The sequence below is a fragment of the Bubalus kerabau genome, chromosome 19, assembly GCF_029407905.1.
Source record: "Bubalus kerabau isolate K-KA32 ecotype Philippines breed swamp buffalo chromosome 19, PCC_UOA_SB_1v2, whole genome shotgun sequence".
NCBI classification, from domain to species: Eukaryota; Metazoa; Chordata; class Mammalia; order Artiodactyla; family Bovidae; genus Bubalus; species Bubalus kerabau.
Window position 1 is genome coordinate 59,727,310 of NC_073642.1, and position 10,791 is coordinate 59,738,100.

The following is a 10,791-nucleotide window of genomic DNA, read 5'->3' on the forward strand; positions in this document are numbered from 1 at the left end:
CTACTCAACTTGGGGGTTGAGGACTTTGCCCACAAAGAGGTCTCTTTGAGTCCTCTCATCCTCCACAAACAGCAAGAAGGGTCTGTTGACCTTCACATCCACCGGGACCTCCTTTGCGTTCGTTGGGACTTTCACGACCACTGGGACCTCCTTTGCGTTCATTGGGACTTTCAACAGATTATCTGTGTGAATGGCTGTGTCCACAGTTAAGGCATGCTCGTTCAGCTCTATCTCAGCTTGATGCAGGGCCTGGAAGACACAGATTCTGGGTTAGCCCCAGACCAAGCTGGCTGGAGTTGGGGTGGCAGTGGGGGTGGGGTGTGCCCAGCAATCTCCTATGGCAAGATCGAGAGGCAACCTCCCCCGACAGCTGATGCCAGTTGAAGGAAGGCTAGTTTCCACTCCTGGAAAGCTGCCCTTGGCTCCCAGCAACCGAATTCTCCCTTGAACGTCAGATGTCCCCAAGAGGGGTCAATTACTAGGGTTGGGGATTGTTGGGTTCAGACATCCTCAGGGTTGGGCGGATGACTCAAGGAGTCTGCGCATTTAAAGGGAGGAAAGGGGAAGAAAACAAGGAGGAAGCCTGGGTGGTCTGAAGGCTTAGAAAAAATCCCGTAAAATAACTGAGAGAGAGTCCTTTCCAACACTTCTATAAAAGGATGTGATGAAAACCACCAGGGAGCTAGGTTGTCTTGTCTCCATCCAACCAAGGACAATTTGCCCTCTGAGAAAAAGTGCTTGTGCCAGAACACACATGACCCCCGATCTGCAGGAGGCCTTGTTGGGGAACGTGGCCATGACATTGTTTGTACTGGATTGTGAAGAGCTCAACATCTCCCAAACCCAGCACTCAGGGCACATCTGCTGGGTGGATTTTGTTAGTGGCTCAGGTGGTAAAGAAGCTGCCTGCAGTGCAGGAGACCCGGGTTCGACACCTGGGTAGGGAGGATCCCCTGGAGAAGGGCATGGCAACCCACTCCAGTATTCTTGCCCGGGAAAGCCCACGAATAGAGGAGCCTGGCAGGCTACAGTCTACAGGACTGCAAAAGAGTCAGACATGACTGAGCCACTAACACTTACTTATACCCACTGGGCCATGGAAAGCACAGCATGCCTGTGGGGTCCCAACCTTGGGAACTCCATCCGATGTCTCTGAGCAGCAGGTCCCTCATCTCCCAATTAAAGAACAGGGTTCTTTGTGTTCACTGGGAGACTGAGCGAGAGAAACCATGAGAAAGTGTTTTGTGGTTTGTCAAGCGCTGTACCAGGATGAGAGACTGTGATTGCTGTTTACGTTCTGGGCAAAGTGTTACAGGGCAGCCACAAGGCAGCCAGCTAGTTAGTGACCTTGGCAGAGTCATTGGAGGACAACCCCTGTGTCCACCAGGGTGGGTAAAGTTATCTCATGAGTAGATGCTTCCTGGCATCCGAATGTCTAACTGGCATCTCCAGTTTAGCAGAGCTAGTCTCTGCCTGCCCCGAGACCCACCCCTCCTTCATCTTTCCTGCCTCAGACTTTAGCTCCATTGTTTCCCACTCTTCTAGCTCACAAACCGACTCCCCTTCCCGCTCTCCAGCTCTGTCTAAAAAGCCCACAGCACCTTCTCATCACTGTTAACTCTCCCTTGAATGCCCCATCTAACCGCCAATATCTCTCACCTAGGTTACCCACCAAACTTCCTACTGGGTCCCCTCTTCCTCCAGGGACACTGCCCGTTTTCCACATAAAACACTCATGTCAGCCTTGGTGGTCTCCCATGTCGATCAAATAAAATCCCAGTCCTATCCAGGGCCTGGGAGACCCAAGTGACCCGGCTCTGCCTGACTTCTGCCCTCACCTCCTACCAGACTGTCTCACTCATCACTCTAGATGCCTGGGCTTTCTTGAGGTTCTTAAAAAATGTCGGGTTCACATCCCCTCCAGATACACTGGTTGGTCTCTTTGCCCAGAACATGAGTCCCGAGGCATATACCCCCTTGCTTTCCCTTGGCCTTTATCCGGGGCTTGGCATAAAGGCCACCCCAGCCCTTCTAATGCCTGTCCACTGCACTCCAGCCCACTGTTCCTGGTTTCTCTGCTTTCTTTCCTTCAGACGATGTATGGCGGGTGGACGTAGAGCATACAGGTCTGTGGGCATGCTCACTGCCCTGTCAGTAGAACATAACAGCTATGAGAGTCAGATGTTGTCTGGCTGGCCCATGACTTTACCCCCGAATGCCTCCAGGGCTTGGAGCAATAACCTTTGAGTGAGTGAATGACGAAAGGACCCCCAAAGCCCAGGGATCTGGGCAGATAAGAGCTATAACTGCTGTATTAAAAAACTGATTTTCAATCAGGGCTGTGGTGGATAATAAAACAGAGACCCTAGAAATTGCCCCACTCACCTCCAAATTAGGCAGGGGAGCCTTCAGTGTGATGGCCTGTGAGATTGCTGTGGTAGTCAGCGTATGTTTGGGGCCAATCTTGGGAAGCAGATGCTTGAAGTTTATCTTGAAGGAGATCTTGAGCTTGGGCAAAGTTAAGTGCACCAGTCTGTTGGGAATGAAAATGACAAGGAAGATGAGCTATGTCTCTGTCCTGGCGTCCACAGGCTGCACCTTGCTTACGCTGAAAGATCTTTTCCTAGTGAAAATGTAATGGAAGTGTTTGCTTCAGGGCTTGCTTGCGGGGGAGATTAAAGATGCTAGGGTCTGAGCTGCAAGGTTGAATTTCCAAGCAAACCACTAACTCAGAATACACTTTACTATTCAAATGATTCCCTTTACAGGCTTTCTATACAAGAGAAGATGAAGGTCAGACCAAGGGCATCCAGCCCTGAGTCCCTCTAACCCTCCATCTGGAAGCAGCAGTTTAAACTGTGTGGTGACCCTAAGCGTGCTGAGGGGGTAGGGGGACATGGGGTCCTCTTGCCGCAGGTAGAGCATAGGGAGTTTTCAAAGGAGAGGAAGTTCCATCTCGGATGATAATCTTTGAAACAGAAAGGAGGACTCCTCCTTCTACAGATCAGCAACTCTGTAACTAAGGGAGAGTATTAGAAAGCGATTGCAAAAAGTCAGATATGACTTAGCAACTGAACAAAACATTAGAATGTGTAGTGCCAGCCCTCTCACCCAACATTTTTGGTTGCTCACAGACCAATCCATCTTAGCCTGTGTCAATGCAGTGTTGAGCTTTTGATTGGATAGCGACGCACTCAGCTGGGTTCCTCCATTGCTGAATCCCCTCTGCCCCAACTAGGAATACTGTGGGACGTACAACTGTGGCAGAAAATGACAGATCCACTCTGCGGTGGCTCTCAACTGTAGGAGTAAATGCTATTTACAGATTTCTTCCCAACCTGCACATTTGTTGCCTGAAGACTATTCCCCGACTCCCGCCACTAAGATCAGTGGGCCATTGAAGATCACAGTTTCGCTATGTAATTTATCCACATTGATTGGAGCCCGATGGACATGGTACTCAAGCTGAATCGATTCGATTCTCTCTTCCAGGAATATGTAATTGGAACTGAAAGATGCTCAGTGAGGTGTGGGTTGGAGCATCTGATTGAACGGAAGAGAGTCATGTCTGACCACAGCAGTCTTAGCTTGACATTTACTCCCTTAAGATCATTTCCTACTTAAGATCCCTGATGAACCCTCCACCACTGAATTATGTTATATACCCTACTCATTCTCTCATAGCTTTTCTACAATTTGAAGCTGTGTATTTGTTAGTTGACTTTCTACCTTTCCTACCAGACTGAAAATTTCATGAGAGCAGAGATGTGTTTGGCTAATCATTGTATTCCCAGCACCAAGCAGTTTCTGGCATAGAATAGATACTCAGAAAATATTCTGGGGGTGAGTGGATTGTGTGCTAATGTGTGTGGGAAAGCTGGTTTGCTGAGCTGGAGAGGTAGAAATAAGGACTTGTGACAAGAGAGACGGAGTTCCAGGTGACTTTGCTGTCCCTTGTTCCAATCCCTCATGAGACCTGGCTGTGTTTATTCCCTGAAATTGCATTTCATGTATTTTGTAAGTTTCGTGAAATTCCCATGTATCTTTCCAACCATTCCTCTCTGTATCTAACTTGATCTTTTACGAAGTGGGTTTCTGATAGTGTACATGTCACCAAAAGAACCATAATTAACAGTTTAAGGGGCTTCCGACTTGGTAATGGGATTCAGGCCACTATTCTTCCTGTTTGGTTTGTTTCATTTTCTACAAATATCCTAGGAAATAACTAGATGCCAAACTCGCCCACCCTTGCCACCCAAATAAGGCTTTTGCATAGAGGAAGTGAGGGCTGAGCAAAAATCTAATTCGAATCTGAAGTATTCCTTCAGAATAGCATACCTGAAGTCACTGATTTTCTGAAGTTTAGCTCGCTTAGCAGTCATCTTTTTAAGAGCAGTGTCAAATTGCCCGGCATCTGGGAGCATGAGAATTAGGGACACATTTCCTTTGCAAGGCATCTTAACCATCGTAGTATGTAGCTCCTCTGACCGGCTGTAAAGCATCCGTTCTGTCTTTCTCATCATGTCTACCTGCACTTTGGTTTGGTCATTCACAAAGAAGTCCTCCTTCTGGGTGAGTTTGGGCTGAAAAGCTCTTTTCAAGATGCCTGGGAAAATCAGGAAGGAAAAGTCAAAGAGTGATCTGGTGGAAAAGTCATCACCACCTTCATGTTTGGGGTCCCCAGAGGTGACCTGTTTGAGAAGGAAGCAGTCTGTTTAAGGTGACACCTTGACTCTAGTGAGCAGAATAGTTAAAATTCTAGACTGGTGCAAAGGAAATAAAGGCAAACACATGATTTTCAAAAATAATCACCCTACAATTTCTTTAACTCTGTATTTCTCAAAAGATGTTTACCAAAATAACTGCCTTTGGAACTATAACACCAAGAAAGGATTTTGTCATCAAATAATTCAGGAAACATTGATCACAGCATCCCTTCTTTGAAAATTTCTACTGCATTTGAGTGTTTTAAGAGTTCAAAGAATGGTAAAGAAATCTATTTAAAATTTATTAAGCTTGCTGTTCAGTAGAAGCTAACACAACATTGTAAAGCAATTATACTCCAAAAAATTAATTATTTAAAATAAAGTATATTAATTTTATTCAAGGAGATAAGCTTTTTATCAGAAAGGCACACACACCTCAGTACACATGCACATCCCTGCGTGAAATTCTATTTTACGTAATGCAATTCCCAGTGTGTTTTAAGAAACATTCAAAGTACACACCAGTTAAAAAAGGCATCCATCACCCAGAGTGATGGCCATCTGGTCTGGTCTGGAAAATCTCTACAAGTGTTAGTCTTGCTTCTGATTCTAGAGGCAGACTCGCAGTCCTCTCTGTTCTGTTGCTGCTACTTGCTTTTTCTAGAGAGTGATATGGATAAAGCTTTTGGAAAACTGTTGGAAGCTGGAGGGCTACAGTCCATGAGGTCGCAAAGAGCTGGACATGACTTAGTAACTAAACCACCACTGCCAAGGGGGAATCATGCTGGAGAGTTCTCTGGAATATCCAGAGAAATGATCCCTCCAAGATCATTCATGTTGGGACTTCCCTGGCAGTCCAGTGGTTAAGACTCCCTGCTCCCAATGCAGGGGGCACAAGTTCAATCCCTGGTTGGGGAAATAAGATCCCTTAGGCCACACAGTGCAGTAAAAAAAAAAAAAAAAAGATCATTTGTGGAGCACTTTTTATGTCCCAGGTACGTAGTTTGGAACTGTGGGCCTAAATATGAATACAAGATGGTCCCAGTGGCTTCAGCAAGCATCCTATGCTGGGAAGCACTGTTTTGTGAGCAGTTCCCTCACTTATCATGCACAGGACAAACATTATTCATGTCCTGGTAGGAACCCTGTTTAATCAGTAATAGAATATCCATGAATTGACTCATTTAAACCTAAAATTTCTTGAACTCAAAAAATGTTCCAGGTACCATACTGAGGCTACAGCAATGAATAAAACAGAGAGCTGATTTATGTTTTAAGAAAACTGTTCTGGCTTTGTAATGGAGAAGAGGTTGGAGGCAGGCATGAATGGCAACAGCGTAATCAACTTTGGAAAGTCATCTAGGCAAGAGTTAGTGCTGGCCTGGGCTAGAAACCTCTGGGCTAGGCTTCTCAGATGGCGAGAAGTCAACACATTCCAGGTCGACACAGCAGGCAGAACCCATATGACTTGTGTTCTTGGATCTGGACGTTTTTGTCTGGAGCAGCTGTGTAGATCGCACTGTGATTCTCTGAGATGTGGAGACACAGGGTGTTGGGGGTGGTGCCAGGTTGGGGAATTGTGTTTGGGGGTCTGTGAAACATCCCCCCAAAGGTATTAGAATCTGGACCTCAGGGGAGGTGGTCCGGGCCTAATCTAGAGACTAGGGAATAGAGTACAGATGGTGTTTGAGGTTGTGAACCCAGGTGAGGTGAGAGACACTTCTAGAAGTCAGGAGAAGAGAAAACAGCAAAGGAGACAAGAAAGGAATGGGCTCTGGGGGTAAGAGGAAGGTGGGAGGAGTCCTTGGGCGGGGAAGACAGAAAGGGAGCCACCTTGAGGATGACGAGGGCACAGCTATTTCTTCGCTGTGATGGAAGGGGAGAGTGAGAGGAGAGGCGTGTGTGCCTCGGACAGCACGTGGAGGACATCTTGCCTGACCCGCTTTCTTGTCCCCATTTGGGCAGTAGAAGAGGTCACAGCTGAGAGTCAATAGAAGAAAGAGACAGGAGACACTGAGTGGAGGAAGAAGACGTAAATAGACACCAGCGAGGGGTAACTCTGAGGCCACCTGAAGAAACATTGGTGATGTCAAGATCTGTGACCAGGAATTCACACTGATATTTTAGACACCTGGTGTGTGACCCTGAATTCAACACTGGACGCAGCTGCAGAAAGCATCTCATCTCGCACTAATCCAAGACCATACACGACATGTGAATTAGCTGATGTTCATGGCTCTGCAAAAAAAGATTTCTTTGTTTTCCCCTTTTTTATCAGTGAGAGTGATCACATTTTATTCCAAAATATCTTAAGCACCACAAACAAGGTGACTGAGAGGATTAAGAGAAGAGATGCTGAAAAATGCTAGACAATGCAGTGATATCAAAGTCAATTAAAAAGTTGGATCTACTGGTTGCTGAGAAAATGGGATATACCGACAAAAATTATGGCTTTTTCTTTTTTTTTTTCCCTGACTTAAACCTGTTACCCAACAGGTAACACATTACCCAAAACAGGAATTCATGCACTTAATAAGCCTCACCTTTGAAGAAAACGTGGTTGACAAGACACAGGATGGTCTCAGGGTTCAGGTCGGTGATTAAGTCTGTGAGTTTCGTATGTGTTTTTTCAGCCACGTGGTGGCTGATGGTCTTCTTGGCTTTTTCTGTATCTGTAAAGTCAATCATCTGGATGTCCATTCCCTGCAGCTTGCCTATCTGCTGTAGAAGCATCTGGTTGACCATCATTTTGCTGTTGATAAAGAGAATGTGCTGGTGCTTCAGTAGCTTCTGCTTCACTAGCTCATGCCCCACGTGGCCCAGAGGCTGTAAGTACTTGTGCACATCCAACAGTTTGGGCTCAAGTTTCAGGTCCTCAGGGTGGTGAGTGTTCATTGTGGACTTGATCCCCAGGGAGAGGGTGGCCAAGGTGGTGGTCATGGCCATGGGGGAGAAGATGATATTCTTTCTGGGAGCCTCAATTATCAAAGCCTTGAACAATTCTTGGGCAAAATCCTTAGGGTGAGCTTCCATCTTCTGGGAGAGAGCTGAAATTTTCTTTAATAAGACTAGGTTCACGTGCTTTTGAGAGTGTTGTTGCTTTTCACAGAAGATGCTATTAAACAGGCCACAGAGTATGAGGACCAGAGACAGGGCCAGATTCATTCTCCTGTGGGACATTTCTGCGGCAATCCGGAGCTGTTATTGGAAGGAAGAGGTATACGGGTGAATATTCTATGGAACATGTTCTCAGTGCTGTAGGGGTTGAAAAAGGCTCATTTTATCTATATGCAGCTCACCTGGGTGGGGTTGCTATTAGTCCTGGATTGGAGAATGTTAGCTAAGTCCAACAGAGAAGGCAATGGCACCCCACTCCAGTACTCTTGCCTGGAAAATCCCATGGATGGAGAAACCTGGTGGGCTGCAGTCCATGGGGTCGCTAAGAGTCGGACATGACTGAGCGACTTCACTTTCACTTTTCATTTTCATGCATTGGAGAAGCAAATGGCAACCCACTCCAGTATTGCCTGGAGAATCCCAGGGACAGGGGAGCCTGGTGGGCTGCTGTCTATGGGGTTGCACAGAGTTGGACATGACTGAAGTGACTTAGCAGCAGCAGCTAAGTCGAATGAAGAAGGTCTAATGAGGATTTTGGAACCTGACTTAGGACAAATTAAAGTGACCTGGTTAAGAGGGATTTAGTTCTGCTCCTAGCTGACCCTGCAAGTGGGTCTTCTCCATCCACACTTTTTTTTCTTTTTTTAAATACAGGGTTCATGACACAATCCTGAAAAGTGTGGAAAGGAAAGAAACAAGAGGAGAGAGAGAGAAAAGATTGCAGATTCAAACACCCATAGAGGTCTGGCCAGAAATACTCACATGGAAAGACAGCAAGTGCAGTGAAATAAGGCACTCTGGGGACTGTGGAAAATGGGCCAGTGTGCCCAGGTTAAAGGGGCTGGCATTAACTTAGCTCCAGCTGTGACTAGGATCAGTTCTGGGGCAGTGGTGTCGGGTGTCTTTTTGTTGTTGTTGTTGATTTGTTTCTGAAGCATCAAAAAATCCAGATTTTAACATGAAAATTCAACCTTTCCCAAAGCAACTTGCTAGCAGCCCAAAGTCCAGATGCAGGTCTGCCAAATCTGACTTTAGAGATGCTGGTGTGATTTCTAAAGTGAATCCTGGGTGGTGCTCAGACGACTTGGACAGCAGCTGAACCAAGGGCCTGGCGAAGGTCATCTCAGGAAATCCTGGTCACCTCACTTAAGCCCTCTCCGTGCCGTCAGCTACTGCTCATCACCCACCGTCAGGGCAAAAACCCTTCTCTGTCCCCATATGTGGGCTTCCCAGGTGGCGCTAGTGGTAAAGAATCTGCCTGTCATTGCAGGCAACGTAAGAGACACGGGTTTGATCCCTGGGTCAGGAAGATCCACTGGAGTATAAAATGGCACCCTACTTCAGTATTCTTGCCTGGAAAACTCCACAGGCAGAGGAGCCTGGAGGGCTACAGTCTATGCGGCCACAGGGAGCTGGACACAACTGACTGAGCAATCATAAATGAAGGAATGAATGTCCCCATATGTGACCCCACGATTGAGACCGGAAGTCAGGCCTTGCACCTGAAGGGAGCGCAGATGGCAGGATTTCTGGCCGTACTGATGGGAAGGAAACAGATGAGAACCATGGCCTGATTTTGTGCTCAATTTTACCTCCTTCGGGCAGGGCTTGTCCTCACTTCCTTAGTTCTCTATGGCACCCAGCTCAGCTCCAGGTACAGGATCCACTTCTCTGCATTATCCCTGCCACCCCTGGTGTCCCTTAAATAGCATCTACTGTGGACTGAAAGTTTATGCCCCTCGAAATTCCAGTGTCAAAAGCCATAGCTCTGAATGGAACAGTATTTGGAAGGAAGGCCTTTGGGAAGTAATTTGAGTTGGATGAGGTCACGAGTATCCCTTGTGTGTAGGCATATATTAGTTTCCCGTACAAGAAGAGACACCAGAGTACGGGCTTTCCCCACTCTGTCCCTGCGTGTGCACCACAAAGATGAGGTCCGGTGAGGACACAATGAGAGGACAGCCATCTGCAAGCCAGAACTCGCACCAGAATCCAGTCATGTTGGCACCCTAATCTTGGACTTCCAGCCTCAGAGCTGTGAGAGAATACATTTCTATTGCTTAAGCCACATGGGTTATGGTATTTTGTTATGCAGCCCAAGTTGCCATGGCAGCATCACCCGCCTGTCAATCTTCCCCCCACCAGCATTTCTGGACACCCTGCAGCCAGAGGGGGCTCCTCAGAGTGTCAACCACTTCTGTTTCTTGGTTCCCCATGAGTTTCAAGGGGATGGAGTCCAAATTCTTCAGGTGGCAGATAAGTCCTGCCATACCCTGGTTCCTGCCAACCCGACTCAGCAATCCGGTCCTAAGCAGTTTACATCAGTCCTGCATTGTCTCCTCCAGTTAGCCCCTACCTCTCACTGCCAACCATTGTTCTCCCAGCCTTCCTCCCTTCATCACCTCCTCCATCTACCTCGTCTGAGCAGGAGTAGGGTTGGTGAGAACGGAGGACATTGTGGTTGAGGGAGCCAGTGAGTGGAAGAGAGCTATGGGGTGGGGAAAACAGTGGATGCAGGAGATTCTAGAAAATATACACATCCTTGTTATCCTGGATCCTTCATCATCTTGCCCAAGACAGAGGCTACTTGAACCATAGCAAAAGAGCAATAAAACACTTACCCATGTAGAACCTCACTGTCCCCAAGAGAAGAAAGCTGACTTACCCTTCACGGGAGCCTGCTGTTATCTACTGATGTTGCTCTTTGCCTCTGTCAGTGGCTTATTTATACTGCCATTGGTGTAGTGAAATGGATAAACCTGGATTAATACTAACTTGGCCAAATAACTGTGTTCAAATACTGTGCAGACAAAACAAGAACTGAATCATTTCAGTTCCAGTGAAGCAGTGAACAAATCAATGGATTGTGGTACTGTTGGAATGACCGTTCATTCAATTACTCATGCGTTATTTCAACAAACACTTACTTAGCTTCTACTAAGATTCATGCTCTGGGCTAGGTGTGGGG

At 46.9% G+C, this 10,791-nt stretch overlaps 1 protein-coding gene across 1 annotated transcript; it reads right to left on the bottom strand.

The window, feature by feature from the left end:
• On the bottom strand, positions 1-7,886 carry LOC129634453 (uterine milk protein). Its single transcript, XM_055556689.1, has 4 exons — positions 7,250-7,886; positions 4,339-4,606; positions 2,386-2,533; positions 1-249 (listed from the first exon to the last, which is right to left on the bottom strand). The coding sequence occupies exons 1-4, from the start codon at positions 7,884-7,886 to the stop codon at positions 1-3; spliced, it is 1,302 nt and encodes a 433-aa protein (XP_055412664.1).
• Positions 7,887-10,791: the final 2,905 nt, after the last annotated feature.